The sequence below is a fragment of the Rana temporaria genome, chromosome 2 (genome assembly GCF_905171775.1).
Source record: "Rana temporaria chromosome 2, aRanTem1.1, whole genome shotgun sequence".
Lineage (NCBI taxonomy): Eukaryota > Metazoa > Chordata > Amphibia > Anura > Ranidae > Rana > Rana temporaria.
Window position 1 is genome coordinate 110,855,785 of NC_053490.1, and position 21,811 is coordinate 110,877,595.

At 39.9% G+C, this 21,811-nt stretch overlaps 1 protein-coding gene across 1 annotated transcript in view; it reads left to right on the forward strand.

The window, feature by feature from the left end:
- Positions 1–21,811, forward strand: part of NCKAP1L (NCK associated protein 1 like) — a 273,575-nt gene that overhangs the window by 139,687 nt on the left and 112,077 nt on the right. Inside the window, exon 24 of the mRNA XM_040340760.1 lies at positions 18,609–18,702. Within this exon, the coding sequence (XP_040196694.1) occupies positions 18,609–18,702 (94 nt within the window). The remainder of the gene's footprint in view (positions 1–18,608; positions 18,703–21,811) is intronic.

Here is a 21,811-nt window from a genome sequence, read left to right on the forward strand (position 1 = left end):
TTTCATTTGGTGGTATTTGACCACCTCTGAGGATTTTATTTTTTGCGCTATAAACAAAAAAAGACTAACAATTTTGAAAAAAAAGCTATATTTTTTTACTTTTGCTATAATAAATATCCCCAAAAAATACATAAAAATATTTTTTCTTCCTCAGTTTAGGCTATTATGTATTCTTCTACATATTTTTAGTATACAAAAAAAATCACAATAAGTGTATATTGATAGGTTTGCGCAAAAGTTATAGCATCTACAAAATAGGGGATAGATTTTCTTTTTTCACTAGTAATGGCAGTGATTTGCAATTTTTATCAGGACTGCAACATTATGGTGGACACATCGAACACTTTTGACACTGTTTTGGGACCATTGTCATTTATACAGCGATCAGAGCTAGAAATAGTCACTGATTACTTATAAATGACACTGGCAGGGAAGGGGTTAAACACTAGGGGGCGATCAAGGGGTGTGTCCTATGGATATGTTCTAATAATAGGGCGCAGTAGATCCCTGTCATGTTGCTAGGCAGAACAGGAAAATGCCTTGTTTACATAGGCGTCTCCCCGTTCTGTTTCTGCTCGCCACAATCGTGGGCTACCGGTGAACATTGAGGTCACGGGACCCGCAGGCACGCTCCTGCTGCATGTGGCGAGCGCGCTCTTGCACCCGCTAGACAGCAAATACAGGTACGCCCATTTGCCTGCCCCAGCCATTCTGCCGACGTAAATCGGCGTGCGGGAGTCGACAAGTGGTTAAGTACTCATATCAATTGACAGGTGCATTCTAGGTTTTTTATATTATGCATCTTTTTTTTTTCTTTATAGCCCCTTAAGGCATCCTAAAGCAAAGCTTTCTTATATGACTTTTGTACGTAGGGAGGTCTCTGTTGACACTAGCTCCCAACTGTCCTTGATTTCAAGGGACTGTCCCTGATTGTAACAAAGTCCCTCTTTTTTCCTCATTTGTCTCTCATTTTGGTCTGATCTATATAGTTGTATATAAAATGAACTAATTATCTTAAAAACGTGTTTCCCAGTGCTAAACCTTTCATCCAATTTCTACATTGCTGCATTTGTCAATTTCAAAAGCCAATATAATGGAATAATAGTTGTAAAAAAAAACATACTTGTGGGTTTATCTAATAATTTTTTTGTTTAATTCTCCTTTAAGGGGGCATGGCAGGGTGCATGTCCAATGCCTACATACTTTTGCTAATAGGTGTCCCTCATTCCCATGTAAAAAAATGGGAGGTATGCTATTGACCTTTATTGTGAATGGGGCTCCTCAAAAAAAGCTCTATATAAAAAAAAAATATGCCCGTCTTCAATGTAGAGATTCCTGAAGTCGTTATTTTAGCAAGTAAAAAAAATGTATATATCACCCTATGGCCAGATTATCATATTTTAAGTTGGCATTTACAGGACTTTCTAATGCCCTAAGTATCACTCAAGGCAGACTTCTGACTATGTATTACTGGCTAGAGGTACGAATGCCAAGCAGGATTTGTCAGCTCCCCAGAATTCCCAAAAGAGTACAATGTCGCAAATTCTTTTTTCATTTATTTAAAAAATAAATAAACATTGTTTGTAAGGAAAGGCACCTCCTGCCAGACTCTGACTCCCTTAATAATTAAGCTGCTAATGGTGTCAAAGATGTTGGAGGAGACGGATTGAAGTTGGTGTGAGGTGTCATCCTCCATTACAGTAGCAATAAAGATTATTGAATGAAAGAAAAAAGGACTGAAGCGGTGCACAGCTATTGCAGACCATCCAAAGTTTTCACCCTGACTTTTCATATTGGTGAAATTAATAAACAGCAGGTGTATATTAAAATGCATAAAACTTTTGAATAATGGAGCTATAAAAATGTTTTTTTAGTAACATTGTGTAAAGATTTGAAGAAACGTTTGTTGGACAATTTCCAGCACAGACACAGTGCACCAGTCCTTTAAAGAATTAAAAGAATTGGACAGAACAAACTGGGTGGGTATTCGCCACACCAGTATAAATAGGACTTATTGGGGCGTTGTGTCTATAGTAGGTGAGCTAGTAAATTCACAGAGAATTGCTTATAAACAAAATAACACATTTTATTTAAATACATAAAAACAATAAATAAAATCCATTGTTTGCCCTGATACAGTATAGATGCTATGATAGGTTAGATGGGCGACCAGCACCACCCCCATCTAACCTATCATAGCATCTATACTGTATCAGGGCAAACAATGGATTTTATTTATTGTTTTTATGTATTTAAATAAAATGTGTTATTTTGTTTATAAGCAATTCTCTGTGAATTTACTAGCTCGCCTACTATAGACACAACACCCCAACAAAGTCCTATTTATACTGGTGTGGCGAATACCCATCCAGTTTGTTCTGTCCAATTCTTTTAATTGTCTAAATATGTTTTATTTGCTTGTCTTACCATTTCCTTGCCTGAGGCTCTTTAGAAAGCATCGGGCTAACATTTGAGTGAAGATGCTGGAGAGCATCGAAATGAATTTTAATTTGCTTGTAACTTTGAAAAATGCATCATTCAACAACGGTGACATACTGAACATATCCAATGTGTTTTTTTTTACAAAAAAGTAATAATTCTTAGAAAGTGATGTCTGTTTTTGTACTCTGTACTTTTTTGATGGCTGTAGCTGAAAATGCATGCCAAGGAAAGCAATTTAACATGTCCTTTTTTTTTCCTTTACCTATTATTTGTCATGTGACATTTTCAATTTGTTCCCTAACACATTTGGAGTAATACAGTGACACAAAAGACAAAGGCTGTCTGCCAGTGAATGTGACAACATCTTCATAGCAGGGGCAGCAGATCAATAGACTGTAAACATTTTAGAGATCACAATGGAAGATCAATAGCCTGCTGCATTTTTTTCTAATCACAAATGGAGGATTAATAGAATGTTTCATTTCATTATGACCTGAAAATGCATGTCAATAAGATACGTTAGTGTAATTTGCAAAGTATAATAAGGTGTTTTTCTATTTTGAAGTGATGCTATGTAGTGCTACTGCTACAGTTTTATGCCTATTGTAAACACAACACATGATTTAAAAATAATTTTGATGTGTATGTAAACCCTAACAATTAAGCACTCTAAGAGTCGCAAATAGTGGGATCCCCCACCCTGCACAGACAGGTACACCACATGTTTTCTATTCTTTTAAAAAATTTTATTAGGGGGTTTAACTTGGATAGGAAGAAGAATAATATGGGATGCCCACTTGACTGTAGTATTTATACTCCTCAGCTTCCTCCAGCACAACACTGGCTTGAAGCACTACAACTCCCAGGACCAGCTGGCACCATTAGATTGGTAGCAAATGCCCTTGAGGCCTCGTACACACGACCGAACATGTCTGCTGAAACTGGTCCGCGGACCAGTTTCAGCAGACATGTTCGGTCGTCTGTACGGCCGACCGGACAATTTTCCGGCCGATCGGACAGGTTTCCAGAGGACAAATGTTTCTTAGCATGCTAAGAAACATGTCCGCTGGAAGCATGTCCGTCGGACATGTTCGGTCGTCTGTATGACTTACCGGACATGTCCGCTCGGCCGAAAGCCCTTGCATGCGTCGAAGTGATTCGACGCATGCGTGAAAGCATTGACCTTCCAGGTTCGCGCACGTCGCCGCGTCATCGTCGCGGCGACGGCACGGCCACGTCACCGCGTATACTGTCCACAGGGATTTCGGTTTGATGGTGTGTACAACCATCAGACAGAAATCTGCTAGCGGACATGTCCGATGAAAATGGTCCGCAGACTGTTACCTGCCTATAAAGGCATTCATTCAAAATAGAAGCCCCGTTCTATTATTGTCGGCCGTAGCCAGCTTGGCTAACGAATCCTCAGCCTGCAACCTATGAAATCCTGGATGCTTGCCATAAGGAACTACAGGTACCATCAATCCCAGGCTGGAAACCATCCTCTCCTGCATCTGCGCTGCAGACCCTAAAGATATCTTCCTTCTTGGATCCCTACACTATGGAATCCCTACTTGATACACTGAAGCCCTGCAAACGTATAAGTAGCCATAGTGTCACTTGTAGTGCCATAGAAAGATCTGCTGTATGCTTTCCACCTAAAACAATTGCTGTTATTCATTATGGCTTGTGGCTATCAACATACTACTTGGGATAGACTTTTGTGCCTATGACTGTTTGCTAAGGAATATCTTAAAGAAACATCTACACTCAAATTACCTGACTTATATTCGCCTCTCATATGCAACTATTAGTTGTCTCTACAACTCCTATTTACTACGTGTACTGTCAAAGTACCTGAGCTATAATTGCCTCTCATATGCAACTATTAGTTGTCTCTACAACTCCTATTTACTACGTGCTTGACTTAAGTGCTACTTGTTCATGGGCCTATGCCTTAAGTTGCGGAACATGTTCGCCTAAACTTTTCTATGCTTAGGGTTGACGTATCTTCTCCCTTAGTGGCCTAATGCACGACACTATTGATAATCGACTGCATACAGTTGTGCATTCGAATCTTCAAGTTTATACTATAATTTTAAACGCTAAGCTCTGGTCGCATGTTGTAATGCGTCCAAGCTTAGTAGCTCAACGCCTTTCTTTATGTGAGAGAGAGATGATGCAAATAACCCCCAAACTCCTGTTTGTGTGGAGTGACGCCTGGGGTCCAGTACTGAATTCTCACATAGAGAAGTGCATTGAAATTGCTTGCTATCTGCAGTTGTGGTTTACTCCCGTTCACCAGAGCCGTTACATACAGTGGTACACAACCATTCCTGTTAATGGCTGTACGCTTCCTGATGACGTGGTAATGAAACATACGTCGAGGCGGCACCTGGTCAAGCACAGCTACACTCTTCCGGTCCCGCTGGCTCTCCGTCTACAGGAGGTTGAACGCACGCCAGCTTCCCCAGCGAGGAGCCATCTCTCCACCACTACTAAGCCGAATAGCCTCAGTGCCGGGTCACAGGCACCAGCAAGAGTAAGGAGCCACTTGGCACTGTGATTTTACATTTACCTTTTATTAAAACAAATTTATACAATGGCGGTCTTCTCTTTTCCTTGTTTCGTTCTATGATATTGGAGTCAGGCTGAACCAAAGGATTATGAGCCGCGCATGAAGCCCATATACTGCCATACAAAGCTATTATTGACCTTTTTTTAATTAAATAGGTCAACACCATCTGGTAAGGAGCCATCCTTTGAGCACAGTTTTGGGTTTCTTCAGCTGGTGGAGGTGGAGATTATTCACATTAAAGTTGAAGATAACGTCTGAGCACTTGCACTTTATGGACTTTTCACATACGAATTTTCTATAAATCCACCAGGCTTGGTGAGATTTCTGGTCACTGTGGCCCGGATTCAGAAAGAAGTTACGCTGGCGTATCTATTGATACGCCGCGTAACTGCTAGGATGCGCCGGCGTATTTTTTTACGTCGTTTACGTAAGGCTTTTTCCGGCGTAAAGTTACCCCTCATAAAGCAGGGGTAAGTCATGTTAGGTATGGACGTCGGAAACGTACGGACAGCGGCGTATTTTACGTCGTTTGCATAAGTCGTCCGTGAATGGGGCTGTACGTAAGTTACATTCACGGCGAAAGCATTGACCATTTACGGCATAATTGGGAGCATGCGCACTGGGATACGTTCACGGACGGCGCATGCGCTGTTAGTCAAAAACTTCATTTACGTGGGGTCAGCCTTCATTGCCATACAACACGCCCACTGCATGGAAAATTTGTATTCCGCCGGCTTACGCCGGACCACATACGCTACGCCGCCTTAACTTAGAGCGCAGGTTCTTTCTGAATACAGAACCTGCCTCACTAAGTTACGGTGGCGTAGCGTATCTGAGATACGCAACACCCGCACAAATTTACGCCAGACTTTCTGAATCCGGCCCTGTATATATATTTTCAATTGTTTAACTGGTTATAGTAATATTTAACTCCTTATAATTCAATTGCAGCACCCCCGTTTTCTATATTTCTTCACTATATAAAACAGTTCAATGTTTTTTTTGGGGAGCAGCTTAGTACTAATAATATCACTATTATTATTATTATCATTAACGATTTATTGTTATTCACTTAAGTATTTATCACTTTCATGTTATAATTAGTTTATATACATCTAGTTGCCTTTCCAATGGAGTTACCTTCCATTGAATAATTCCACTCTAAATAAATGTTTAGCTATTGGTTGCATGAAAGAAGTTAAAATAAAGTACGTTAACCGGATGCACTCCATTTCCTAGATTCACTGATATGTCCGTTGGTGGTCTGCATGAGGTCAGACATGGACAGTGATAGATCTGCTCCTTCTCGCTCAATTCATGCACTGCTGGGAAATTTTTAAATCCTCTTTCTGACTTGGCTGATGTATGGAGTGCACAAGAGGTGACAGTTTTATTTTTGTATAAAGGCGATCACTATCTTGCAGATATTTTTCAGCTTGTGAAAAAAATGTGCAATAAGGAATGTTCCCAGTGCTTGAAAGTATCACTCTGTAGTTACAGGTACACATAAAACTAAATTTCAGATAGATATAAAAGACACAAATAAAACCAGTTCTGTATTTATCATATATCAACAAATGTTTTATAACAAAACATTTATAAATACAAGTAATGTAAATACCTGACTATTACTTGGTATCACCCTCTCACCCTCTTGCAATCCCCTGTTACAGCAGAACTCTAAGGCCTCGTACACACGACCGAACCAGTTTCCGCAGACATGTTCGGTCGTGTGTACGGCCGACCGGACCGGATTCCCGGCCTAGCAGACAGGTTTCCAGCGGACAAATGTTTCTTAGCATGCTAAGAAACATGTCCGCTGGAAGCCTGTCCGTCGGACTTGTCCGATGGTCTGTACGACTCATCGGACATGTCCGCTGGGCCGAAATCCCCCGCATTCGTCAAAGTGATTGGACGCATGCGTGGAAGCATTGACCTTTCAGGGTCGCGCACATCGGCGCGGCCACGTCACCGCATATCCTGTCCGCAGGGAATTTGGTCTGATGGTGTGTACAGCCATCAGACCAAATGATCCCAGTGGACATGTCCGATCGTCTGTACGAGGCCTATCAGCACAGGAAAACAGTCAGTTGTGATGCAGTTCTCACGTGCTTACAAGAAGAATATTGACAGGGGGAGAGAGCAGAGTGGCAGAGGGATAGACTAATCGGTTTGCTGCTTATTCTTTCACGGTCCAGTCACAGGCTGGAGGGAGGGACAAGACATGTATGAATTGCTGAACTATAGCACAGAACATTCAGGTCTCCTCCCTTGTCAGACAGGGATGTGTCGTCTGCAGGGCTGTATAAATCATAGAACTGGGTGGCTAGAAATGCAAATCATTTGCATACAGCTGCTTTATATATGTTTTGTTTGTGTATTTATCTATTTGCCTAAGAGCCGGTTCACACTGGGGCAGCACGACTTCGGGGGTGACTCAGCAAGGCGTCCTGAAGACGACTTCAGAGACAACTTGCAAAATGACTTCTGTATAGAAGTCAATGCAAGTCCCCCCGAGTCATCCCCGAAGTCGTACAAGAATTTTTTTCTAAGTCGGAGCGACTTGTGTCGCTCCTATTAGAACGGTTCTGGTGAATAGAATGGGACGCGACTTGTCAGATGCCTGACGAGTCGCCCCAGTGTGAACCGAGTCTGAAGAGGCAAAGGTTCAGCTTTGTTGACAAAAAGCAAACAAAATGATCTTCCCCCTGCTCAGCCTGTCTATGGTTGCCTAACCTTTCCAATATATGACATCCTGTTTTTCCTAATGGCCCATACACATAAGAAAATCATCCAAAAATAGCGATTTTGAAGTGATCGTACGATAATCTGGCCGTTAGTACAGAGATTTCGAGAGCCGATCATGACAGTTCATCTGATATTATCCGATGGGACAAGCATGACAATTTTTCTCGTACAATACTTGATCGTACAATTTTTGTTTAATCAGTACAGTTGTCGTTCAAAAATGCAATTCACTTATGAATTTTTATTCTGTTGTGTGAGAATTTTTGTAACTTTAGTAAACTCTTCATTTTCGATATGAGATTAGCATGCCAAAAAAGACGATTATTCATCCGATAATCTCATCCAGTGTACCAGGCATAAGTCTGTATTGTATACATTGAGGTTGATTTATTAACCACTTGACAACTGGGCACTTAAACCCCCTTAATAACCAGACCAATTTTCAGCTTTTGGTGCTCTCACATTTTGACAATTACTCAGTCATACAACACTGTACCTACATGAAATGTTCGTAATTTTTTTACACACAAATAGAGCTTTCTTTTGGTTGTATTTAATGACCGTTTTTCTTTGTTTCGGTTATAAAATTTAGCAAATTTGTATTTTTTTCTTCATAAATTTTGGCCAAAATGTATGCTGCTACATATCTTTGGTAAAAATAAGTACAAATTGGTGCATATTATTTGGTCTTTGTGAAAGTTAGAGAGTCCACAAGCTATGGTGCCAATATCTGAAAATTGATCTCACCTCAAGTACTGACGGCCTATCTAATTTCTTGAGACCCCAACATGCCAGAAAAGTACCAATACCCCCCCAAATAACCCCTTTTTGGAAAGAAGACATTCTAAAGTATTGAGAAAGAGGCATTGTGAGTTTTTTAAAGTAGTCATCTTTTTCCCACAATTCTTTGCAAAATCAAGATTTTTTTTAATTTAATTTTTTTCACACAATTGTCATATTAGCAGGTTATTTCTCACACACAGCATATGCATACCACAAATTACACCCCAAAACACATTCTGATATTCCTCCCGAGTATGGCGATACATGTGTGAGACTTTTACACAGTGTGGCCACATACAGAGGCCCAACATGCAGGGAGCACCTTCAGGCGTTCTGGAGCTCCCAGGCCAATTCTGACATTTCTCTCCTACATGTAAAAATGTTATTTATTTGCTAGAAAATTACATAGAACCCCAAAATATTATATATATTTTTTTTTTAGAAAAGACCTTAGAGAATACAATGGTGGTCGTTGCAACTTTTTATCTCGCACTGTATTTGCGCAGCAATTTTCTAACGCGGTTTTTACAAAAAAAAACATTTTGTGCTTGAAAAAAAACCCAGTAAAGTTAGCCCAATGTTTTTGCATAATGTGAAAGATGAAGTTACGCCGAGTAAATAGATACCTAACATGTCACCCTTCAAAATTGCACATGCTCGTGGAATGGCGCAAAACTTTGCTACTTAAAAATCCCCATAGGCGACGCTTTAAATATTTTTACTGGTTACATGTTTTGAGTTACAAAGGAGGTCTAGGGGCAAAATTATTGCTTTTACTGTAACGTTCGCAGAGATACCTCACGTGTGGTTTGAACACCGTTTTCATATGTGGGCGGGACTTACGTATGCGTTCGCTTCTGCATGCAAGCTCACGGGGACAGGGGCGCTTTAAAAAAAATATATATTTTTATTGTTCATTTTACTTTATTTATTTTAGTTTGACACGTTTTTCTGCAAAAATAAATTTGTTGATCATTTTTATTCCTATTACAAGGAATGTAAACATCCCTTGTAATAGAAATATGGCATGGCAGGTCCTCTTTACAGCGAGATTTGGGGTCCTTAGATGGAGCGATCACGTGGTAAACGGACGCTATCGGCGGTGATTTACCGTGATGCGCCAGGTCCTCTGGACCTCTGGACGCGGGAGCGCGATTCTGGGAGGCCATTAATTAATGGCTTCCCAGAGTTAAGCAACCACCCTGTAGCCATACTTTGGCTATGGGCCGGTTTCTAAGTGGTTAAAGATAAATAGAAACAGGAAAATAGCATACAGCACATTCACTTATGCCTCGTACGCATGACCAGTTTTCCCGTCGGGAAAACAGCCATGACAGCTTTTGGCGGGGAAAACTGGCTGTGTGTATGCTCCATGTCAGTTTTCCTGACAGGAAAACCACCAGGAATCCCGGTGGGAAAAATTAGAACATGTTCTCTTTTTTCCTGCCGGGGTTCCAGACGGTCTTTTTCCCGGCAGTTTTCCTATGGGAAACACTGCAGTGAAGCATACACACGTCCAGGGTTCCCGGGCCAAAGCTCTCATGGCAGTTTTCCTGCCAGGAAAACTGTCTGTGTAGGGGGAAAAAGCTGCCGAGCCGGTTCTCCCCCGGAAACCTGTACGTGTGTACGGGGCATAAGATGTCATTGACAGTTCCCGATCTCGCTCATGAATGGGAGCCAGTTTGAGGAGCGCCAGACCACATGACTGCTGTGGCAGCCAATCACAGTGGCCACATGATCAGAAGTTCTGCCTCTGCCTCCCATCACTCAGAACCCCTTAAAGGTCCATCCTTAGGCTTTGGCAAGGTGGTTAAGGTACAAAACCACAAATAAAAGTTAAAGTTAAGGTAAAAAGCCACACAGCAGACAAAGGATCGGGGATAAAACACAGATTACTGCATAACAGAGTTTAGCTTTAACTTCTCTAGTTTAGTAGCAGGGTGTCGTGGGAAATTTAAATTTTTTAGCAGATCTGCCTTCACAGGATTCATTGTTCATACAGCAAAAACTAGAAATTCCCTTTCTAAAAGCCCAGGAACAAGAGTACAGAAAGTTCTTTTAGTACCACAGTACTAGACTGACGATGATTGTGGAATAAAGGAGAAATTATAGCTGTGCAGTGTGCAGAGCTATTTCCTTCAGAGATTTCTAGCTGGCAAATGTCACTGAATTATACAGAAGTGGTTTAGGCTTTTTTGGCAGACCTTCCACTTTGAGCTAAAAGCAAAACTGGCAGCAATAATTCAGTAGTATAAAACACCAAATTCTGAAATGAGACAATTATCTTATTGAGATATATGTATAAAAATAATAAACAATGTAATCATTATAGTTTATTTTATTCATTTGTATAACTCCACAGCACTTCGAATAATATATATATTTTTTTTATACGGTATCAGCTCTTTTTGCCAAAAGATTTTACAATCTATTGGGGTTGATTTACTAACGGCAAATAGACTGTGCACTTTGCAAGTGCAGTTGCTCCAGAGCTTAGTAAATGAGGGGGGAACTTTGCTGACCTCCATCATCCAATGATGTGCGAACAAAATGCTGATTCTTTTTTTTTTTTTTTTTTTTGGGTATTCTTTGTAAAGGGAAGCTTTACCTCATTTACTAAACTCTGGAGCAACTGCACTTGCATTGTGCACAGGCTAGTTGCCTTTAGTAAATCAAGCCCAATGCCATAATCATGCAAACACACAATAGTGCTAAGTAATCTAACAGTGTGTCTTTAGACTGGGGGAGGAATATGGTTTAGATAAACTTCTACACAGATCACTAGCTCCCAGTATAGTATACATGTGAACACATAATTCGGTTTACTACATGCTCCTCATACAAAACTTATCTTCCTTCAAACTTCATTCAGGAATTCAGCAAAACATGGTCAAATCCATCAATAATCCATTAAAACAAAGTCAGAGTTACTTTTCTGGTGTCAGGCCTTGTACACACGACCGAGGAACTCGTCATAAAAGAAACATCGTTTTCCTCGACGAGTTCCTTGTTAGGCTTGTCGAGAATCTTGATAAGCTTTCTTTGCGTACACACTGTCAAGACCAAATCTTGTCGTTCTCAAACGCGGTGACGTTCAACAGGTACGACGGCAGGGGAAGTTTGATTCCACTGGCACAACCCTTGGGGCTGCTTTTGCTAATCTCATGTTACTGCGTGTTAAGTAAAAGTTTGGTAAGAGACGATTTGCACTTTTCAGTCTGTTACAGCGTGACAAATGTGTTATCTCCATTACAAACGCTACTTTTACCGAAGGTGCGCTCCCGTCTCATACTTTATTCTGAGCATGCGCGGGTTTCTAAGCATACACACGAACGTGTTTCTCGTCGAAAACCAGCCCGACAAGGAAATTGAGACTCCCAATGAGGAAAAAGAGAACTTGTTTTCTTTTTTTCTCGTTGGAGTTCCTCGACAGTTTTCTTGATGAAAAACATACACACGATCGTTTTCCTCTGCAAAAAAGCTCTGCCACCAAGTTTCTTGATGGATTCTGTTGAGGAAAACGGTTGTGTGTACGAGGCCTCAGAGTCTCTTGTCAGGTGTCAGAGTCACTTGACTTCGCTGTAATTTTTCATAGTCACGTGTGACCTGTCAGTTACCTGTCAGTTGTTAGGTGTCAGAGTCAGTATTCAGAATCAGAAGTCATTTGTCAGACACAGTTGTCAGGTGTCATAGTCAATAAGGTTTCATTGTCCCATTTTAATTATTCCATCAAATGCCTCTTTAGAGCTATTCATACTGTTACCGTTCAAACAAAATGTAAAAGTTTATTTTTAATTTGCAATTTAATTTAGTAAAGTTGCAATGAATGCCATTAGGGACATTTTGGGTAAACTAAATGTCATTCATTGACTTTACCAAATGAAGTTGCATAAAAAAAATATTTTTACATTCAACTAGAATGTTACGGCTATTATATGACTTATTCAACTGTAGAGGATTGATTATAGTGAGCCATTTGGGCAGGACCGGGACAAGGTGGTGGGCAGGAGGGATGGCTGCCCTTGGCGCAAAGGTTTATTGCAGGGCAGGGGGCGCTCTGTGTGACAGTTGCTTCTGTTAAAAGGCTGACATGAGTAGTGACAGCGATATCACTGCTAACCCTAAGGGAAGTAGGGGGGCGGGGTGCAGTTTGGCATCTTTGCCCTTGGTGCTGGACAACCTTGTCCCAGAACTGCATATGGGGGCCCATTTAAACAGGGAAAAAGAGAGAGGGAGGCGGGGGAAAAAGAAAAGGCGAGTTGGAGTAACATGTATCTAGTGATTGACTCCTAATGCTGACCCTCTGACACTTGATGCTGACAGTTGACACTGACTGTTGACTCTGACATTTAACAACAGATTTTGACAGCTGACTATGACAGAGGACAACTGATTCCCAACATCTGACTGTGATTTGATGGATTATTGATGGGGTCAACCACTGTTTGCTGGATTCCTGACTGATGTTTGAAGAAACAAAAACAAAGGTTTTGTATGAAAAGCATAACGTAAACTGAAGTATGACCTAAAATGTTTGCTCCTAGCTGCCTCTCACCTTGTTACTTCCTATAACATTACAAATACTGCAAGCAGAGTAATCACAGATTTTTTTAATTTATTATATTGTTGCTGTATATTATAACAGGAATTGTAGACTGTGGACTTGTAGCTACTGTTAGGTCTGCCCTACCATACGTACTCATTATAAAAATATGTGTTTATACAGGTCAGTAGACATGTGCATTCGTTTTCGTCCGAATATATTTCCGTCCGAATTTCAGCTAATTTCGTTATTGTTTTAACAAACGAAAACGAAAGTGCAGAATACGAAAACCGAAAGATCCGACATAAACAAATGCTTTATTTTCCTTTTCGTCGGTCGAATGTGCCTAACCTTAACTCTATTAGTCCAAGATTATTCTACTTAGAGAGAAAAGATTCGATATTATAGAGAGAAAAGATTCCACATAGAGAGAAAAGATTCAACATTATAGAGAGAAAAGATTGCTTCTGGAATTGGGTGGGGGAAGTAAAATAAAAATAATGATGATGATGAATGGTATTGGCTGATTGTAACCAAAAAGAAGGAGCAGTAAAATAGCTAGAAATAACTTGACAATTTAACATGAACGACGAAGATTCGACAAAGCATCGAAAAACATACAAACGTCAAATCTGTCATTGAAGGCTTAAGGTGTCTGTCGAATGTTCAAAGAAGATTTGACAGAGCAGCTAAACTGTACGACGCCGCAATCGTACATTTCTGGTCAAATGCTCGGCCCATAGGCTATAGAAAAATTCTAATGTTGGTTGACTAGTAATAATAATTAATAAATATAATTATTACTAGTCATGCATTAGAATTCTTCTATAGCTTGTAGGCGGAACATTCGACCGGAAATGTACGATTCGACGTACAGTTTCGCTGCTCCGTCGAATCTTCTTTGAACATTTGACAGAAACCATAAGTATTCAATGGCAGATTCAACCTTAATTAATTCGGATTTTCGGACCAATGCAATTTGTAACGAAAAACAAAATGAATAAAAACGTATTTCGGGAGTAACTAAATACATTTATTTTTTTCGGACGAAAACGAAGTTCAGAAACAAAATATTTCAGTGTGCACATATCTACAGGTCAGTGTAATTCTGTTCCTATTGCAGCTACTTTGCTATAATCTGATTTAACAAGGACTCTGTTGGTTTTAGTATCTGGCCAAAAAGGCTAGTTAGAGGGTAAGGTTGGGGGTTGAAGGGGGTTACATTTAGGGAATTAGGGTAAGGAGGCTGAGTTTGTGAGGTAAAGTTCTGGAATAATAGTTTGAGGATTAGGTTTCAGTGCCCTTTCACCCCACATGTGAGGCCCTTTGTGGAATCTTGATTGAAAGTGGATCACCTAAGACTAAAGGATCACATAAGACTAAAATGTTTGTCCCTCTCCTCAATGCATGCACATTTCCCCAGTGTTTTAGCCCTGCAGTGTTTTTAACCTACAGGTACAAAAAAATACCTGTTGATCTGCGTACAGTAGGTGTGTGCAGCTAATTACATTAGGGTGTGCACCCCAAACCTCAAACATACATGCATGTGTGTGTCTACATGTATATGGCCCAGTACATTAATCTCCCTGCTGGCAAAGTGAAAAAGAGGTGTGTAAGCACTTCTCTTATGGCAATGCAGGCAAGAGGGAGATCTTTCCCATCTCCCAGCCTGCACATACTCTAATTACCTAGTGCAGCATTATCACTGTATGTCCTATGCCTATGTTGATCTACCAGAAATGCATGGAGCTCTTAATTTTCTATTGTGGGCTGAAAACACACACAGGGGTTGATTTACTAAAACCAGGGAGTGACGATTAGTGCGTCGATGCGAGTGTGTGTTACCGTGACATTCATTCTATTGACAGCTAAGCTCACCATTGTTCGCTATTGGAACAAGCAGTAGTAATTTTGGCAGCAAATTTCGATTTTGTTTTAGTCTTAGTCTTAGGAATAAAATTGCATTTTAGTTTTAGCCCTATTTTAGTCTTCTGTAATTGTTTTAGTTTTAGTTGTATTTAGTCGACTAAATCTTCAGTACATTTTACTTGACTAAAATAAATTTAGTCGACTAAAACTCATTTTAGTCATCTGAAATCGAATGGGTGTAGTTAAATTGTAATGCATTATTTAAGCATTTCGCTACAATTTCCAAAGTCATATACTGCTGGAGTTAAAAATATGTTATTATTCATGGTATTTAGGTATGAACATACAATGCAGACCAGTGTTAATTAAATTTCAGTTTAGTTTTTTAGTCTTATGCCGCGTACACACGGTCGTTTTTTGGCATGAAATAAAACGACATTTTTAAAAACGTCATTTAAAATGATCGTGTGTGGGCTTCACATCGTTTTCCGTCTTCTGAATTTTCGTTTTTGAAAATGTCGTTTTTTTGTGTTGTAAAAAATGATCGTATGTGGGCTAAAACGATGTTTTAAACCCGCGCATGCTCAGAAGCAAGTTATGAGACGGGAGCGCTCGTTCTGGTAAAACTACTGTTCAGAATGGAGTAAGCACATTCATCACGCTGTAACAGACAAAACAGCGCGAATCGTCTTTTGCTAACAAGGAATCAGCTAAAAGCAGCCCAAAGGCGATTAGAACTTCCCCTTTCGAGTTCCGTCGTACATGTTGTACGTCACCGCGCTTTGTTCATCATTTTTCCAAAACGATGGTGTGTGGGCAACATCGTTTTTTATGATGAAAAACGTTGTTTTCTTTCATGAGAAAAAGTGATCGTGTGTACGGGGCATTAGTCTTTTGACTAAAATGTAATTTTAGTCGTATTTTAGCCATCTCAATCGTTTTCGTTTTAGTCGTATTTTAGTCGACTAAAAGGGTATTAGGTTAGTCGACTAAAATGTTTTAGTTGGTTTTAGTCAATGAAATTAACACTGGGAACAAGCCTGCAATATCAACATCTATGTTTAGGCACAAGGGGGGGATATTTACTAAGACTGGAGAATGCAAAATCTGGCACAGCTGTGAATAGAAATCATTTAACTTCCATTTTTTTTGTTTTAGTAAATCAACTACAACATTTTTGTGGACTAAGTGGTGTCAGACCTGCCCAGTGTCTTTAGCTAAACTACTCAACCACTCTCCCTGCGTTCATATCCATAGCAAAGGAATCATGGATTTGTAGTTTAACCACTTGCTTACTGGGCACATATACCCCCCTCCTGCCCAGGTGAAATTTCAGCTTTCGGCACTGCATCGCTTTAACTAACAATTGCGCGGTCGTGCGACGTGGCTCCCAAACAAAATTGACGTCCTTTTTTCCCCACAAGTAGAGCTTTCTTTTGGTGGTATTTGATCGCCTGTGCGGTTTTTATTTTTTGCGCTATAAACAAAGAAGCGAGACAATTTTGAAAAAAATACAATATTTTTTACTTCTTGCTATAATAAATATCCCAATTTAAAAAAAAAAAAACATTTTTTTTTCTCAGTTTAGGCCGATACGTATTCTTCTACATATTTTTGGTAAAAAAAAAAAAAAAAATCGCAATAAGCGACTGGTTTGCGCAAAAGTTATAGCGCTTACAAAATAGGGGACAGAATTATTTTTTTTTAATTATTTTTTTTTACTAGAAATGGCGGCGATCTGCGATTTTTAATGGGACTGCGACGTTATGGTGGACACATCGGACACATTTTTGGCGCCATTCACATTTATACTGCGATCAGTGCTATAAATATGCACTAATTACAGTATAAATTTGACTGGCATTGAAGGGGTTAACATTAGGGGGTGAGGAAGGGGTTAAATGTATCCCTGCTTAGTGTTCTAACTGTAGGTGGAGGGGGGGGTGACTGGGGGGGTGACCGATCTGTGTCCCTATGTACAAGAGACACAGATCGGTCTCCTCTCCAGAGACAGCACCGCTGTCTCTGTGTAAAACGGCAATGAGAGATGATCTCATATGTTTACATATGAGATCCTCTCTCATTGGCCGCACAGATCGCCTCGCGAACGGCCACTCTGATTGGCCGTTCGCGGCGATCTGTAATTGGCTGTGTCCGAGGGACACGGCCAACACAGATTTTCCCCGCAGCGCGCTCTGGAGCGCGCGCGGGGAACGCCCAAAGGGGCGGCCGTCAATTGACGGCAGTTTGGAAATTGGGATCCGCACTGCAGCCGTCAATTGACGGCAGGCGGATCCCAAGTGGTTAAGATGAAAAACAGGGAGGGCTATAAAGTGTTTTTGAGATTACACAGGCAGAGAGCACAAGGCAGCTCTGAATTTCTGAGAAGATCAACAATTAATTTATTGTCACGCAGGATTAAAATAGTGTCCAACAATTTGCACAGCTATCTACAAAATAATGGGGGACAGTACAGTTACAATTTAATACAAGAGAGCAATATCTTTGTGCACATATACAGTAATAAATGCTTTCAATGGTATATTTCACAGAACAAAGGGTAACAAATAAGAGAGATTCGTTGTTATGGTTTACATACACTTTAACCTGCCTGGCGGTGTTCCCGAGTCTGACTCGGGGTTAGATTTCTGTGCTGCGATCGGTAACCCCGAGTCAGACTCGGGCTTGCCTCGCTAGATCCACAGGCATGGTTTACTTACCTTGTCCCTGGATCCAGCGATGCCACCGCGCTGTGTGAGCGAGCGGGACCTCGCTCGATTCACACAGTGCCTCTGTGTGACGCCGATCTCCGTTCCCTGCGACGTTACGACGCACGGGGACGGAGAACGGCGCCAAATTCAAAAAAGTAAACAAACACTTTACATACAGTATACTGTAATCTTATAGATTACAGTACTGTATGTAAAAAAAACACACCCCCTTGTCCCTAGTGGTCTGTCCTGTGTCATGCATGTCATTTTATATAATAAAAACGTTTCTTTCTCCCTGCAAACTGTAGATTGTCCATAGCAACCAAAAGTGTCCCTTTATGTCAAAAATAGTTTTAGATCAGCTAAAAAACAGCGATAATAAATTATAATCACTTGCAGAATTGTGCGATAGCGATTTGTGGGGAAATTCGTCATAAAAATAAATAAATAATGACAGCGACAATTCTGCAACTGAGCAAATTTCAGTGATTTTGATTTGATTACATTATTGAATAATTTTTATTATAATTATATTATTATTTGTTATAATTATTTATAATTATTTATTATATTATAATTTAAATTTTGTTTTTAAAAAAATGTCATACTCGGGATGCCTATTAGAATCTTGTTTGGTCAGATTTAAGTGAGTTATTTCTAAAAATTACAGACCTACAATATAAAACGCCAAATTTCCTTGCAAATAATGGTACCGCTTTCAGCATGTTTTTTCTGAAAGAATCATACCGCCAGGGAGGTTAAGGAAACTAAGCATTTCTAACTTTCGCACAGTTGCAATAGTTAATGGGTGTCAGTTCAATTGTTTGAATATCAATTTTGCATGGAATTACTCTTTAATGTAACATTGACATGCATGAGCCATACTAATTTGCATTGCATAAATGACTGTGGAATATGTTTTTTTTTTCTGTTCCAGAAACTGGTGCTAGAGAATATGGATGTGCTGGTACAAATCAGATCAAACTTTGGCAATGCGGAGCTGATGCCATCATTGTTATCCAAGCTGAGCTGTAAGTCACTATCATATTTGGATGTTTCCAGCAACAAGGGACTTGGCACAACAGATGTTCCTTCACTCTGCTTTTTCAGCTGATAAAACTACCATTTTGCTATTTTTTAATAGACTCTTGTAAGCAATTTAGAGATAAGCTGTCACCTACAAAACACTCTTGGGCATACAGCAGTTCATTAATTGGAAAAAGGAACAGATTTTGGTCAAGTCAAACAATGAACAAAATAACTGTACCATGTAATAATAAACTTACACTGGGTCATGCCTGGTTGAATAGTTCTCTACTGAATCCAGGCACACTATTGGGTGGTGTCACTCTATATTGCTTCTATATAGTTGATAGGCTGCTCTTTGTATTGCTCATTTATTAAGTGCTCAAAGCTAATGATTTTCTACTCTTATTACTTGGCAAAGACTGACCGCATTTAAAAAGCGATTTACACTGTAAATAATAATAAGTAATTTCTGCTTTGTATAAAAGTGATTTCTACTGTTTTTCAACCATGCAACGTTTTCTCATATAAAACAGATTTGCTTGAGTATTTCTGATCACAGGTAACTTAGGTTATTTATTTAAAATTAAAAAGTGTAAATAACCCTGCGCTGCCAATGTAAGGTGTAGCTGCTAACACTGCTGTTTGAAAAAAGCAAAGAACAATATATATATATATATATATATATATATATATATATATATATATATATATATATATATGTAGCGCTTATACAATGTCAATCATAACAAAAACATTGAAATAATTTATACAAATAAATATGTCATTCGAATAAACGAAAAAAACATTTATAAAGGGCAAAATGTGCATCAACTGGATGTTGGATCACAAAAAAATTATATAATAAAGTCCATATGTGATGAAATTCCACCAAGTGAATGAGTGAAAAAATATATCAGAACATCAGTTTGTGACTTCTTCCATGTGTGATAATAACCAGCCACCAGAGAGAATGCAGGCTTACCGGAGCGAATGGACTTAAAGCGGGGGTTCACCCCAATTTTTTTTTTTAACATTACATCTAGCAGAGCCAGCATACTAAGGACATTTACTTTCGGCAGGTAATTTTTTTTTTTTCCGTACATACCTTTATATTCTGTTTTTGTCCAGGGCTTCCGGGTTCCGATGACTACGGGACTTGGCGTTCCTATCCTTCTGTTCGATGATTGACGGCTTGTGAAACAGGTGACCTGTTCACAACGCGCGTCACCAGATGTCGGGAAATAGCCAAACTGCGAGTCGGAACTAAACGGCGCCTGCGCAGTCAGCTCTACACGGCGGGCGCAGGTGCCGTATAGTGCCGACTCGCAGCTCGGCTATTTCCGGAAATCTGTTGACGCGCGTTGTGCGACAGGTCACCTGTTTCACAAGCCGTCAATCATCGAACCAAAGGATAGGTACGCCCAGTCCCGCAGTGATCGGAACCCTGAGGCAGGGATAGGAACGCCCAGTCCCGGAGTCATCAGAACGTGGAAGCCCTGGACCAAATCAGAATATAAAGGTAAGTACGGAGAAAGAAAAAAAAGACCTGCCCAAAGTAAATGCCCTTACTATGCTTAGTCTAATGTTAAAAATTAGTTTTTAGGGTGAACCTCCACTTTAAGGGGACATACATCACCGAAAGTCAAAACAGGCTTGTATAGAGTACAATCACCAGCGGTAGATGGAAGGATTGTGGTTTAGATGGACATCATAACCTCTAATAAGCGATGATTGGAATATGGCAAGACCTGTGGTGTGGAATTGGGTCCCCGAACTGGTTTTTAAGGAGATAGGAAAGAAAAGTGGCCACATAGCGTAATCTTGTTTAAGTAAATAAAAACAATTATTACAGCTATTGCACTTACATGTAGCTGGAATGTCACACGTTTGTATATACAAATGAGGCAGGCAGTGGAGTCCATCATCTGCAGTATCATTGCAGTTACGGATCAAACAGAAGCCATGATGGCAACTTCCTTGGCTAAAAGATATAGGAGAGTTTAGTTCCACTTTAAGACCCCTTTCACACTGGGGCGGTAACGGCGTTAGCTGTAAAGCTACAATTTCTCGGACAATATATCTATGGTACAGGGGAGGTAAAAAAAAAACTGCCATGTTAATGATAATGCCAGACTGGCTAATATATGTGAATATTTTTCTTTAATTTTGCATATAATTACACTATAATTAACTGCTCCGCAGCTGGATACACGTCCCTGCAATCTGAAAGTGCTTAGTGTACTTAATTTTAAAATTATGTAGAGACTTCATAGAGACATACTGACTATTAATGTCACCTTAGATTCTAGCATAGATGTTCAGATTTAGCTATTGAATTTCTTGTTCCCACACGCGTGCCTGTGTTCCATTGCTGTACATGTTAAACTGCAAAGGCAAGTCCAATGTTTGCTGGAGAAAGGTATTCAAGTTTCATTCACACTTGGCTTCCAGATGTTGACAGGTATACAGTGGGTTTTCTATAATTTTCAGATATATGTCTTAGCTGGTTCTCTAGGATAGGCTAGGAGAGCTACTTTTGTGATATGTTACATACAGGTGAAACTCGAAAAATTTGAATATCGTGCAAAAGTTCATTTATTTCACTAATGCAACTTAAAAGGTGAAACTAATATATGAAATAGACTCATTACATGCTAAGCAAGATAGTTCAAGACGTGATTTGTCATAATTGTGATGATTATGGCTCTCAGTCTGGTTCAACAGTAGGAATCACAATCATAGGAAAGACTGCTGACCTGACAGTTGTGCAGAAAACCATCATTGACACCCTCCATAAAGAGGCAAAGCCTCAAAAGGTAATTGCAAAAAAAGTTGGATGTTTCCAAAGTGCTGTATCAAAGCACATTAATAGAAAGTTATGTGGAAGGGAAAAGTGTGGAAAAAAAAGGTGCACAAGCAGTAGGGATGACCGCAGCCTGGAGAGGATTGTCAGGAAAAGGCCATTCAAAAGTTTTGGGGACTTTCACAAGGAGTGGACTGAGGCTGGAGTCAGTGCATCAAGAGCCACCACACACAGACACGGGCTTCAAATGTCGTATTCCTCTTGTCAAGCCATTCCTGAACAACAAACAACGTCAGAAGCATCTTACC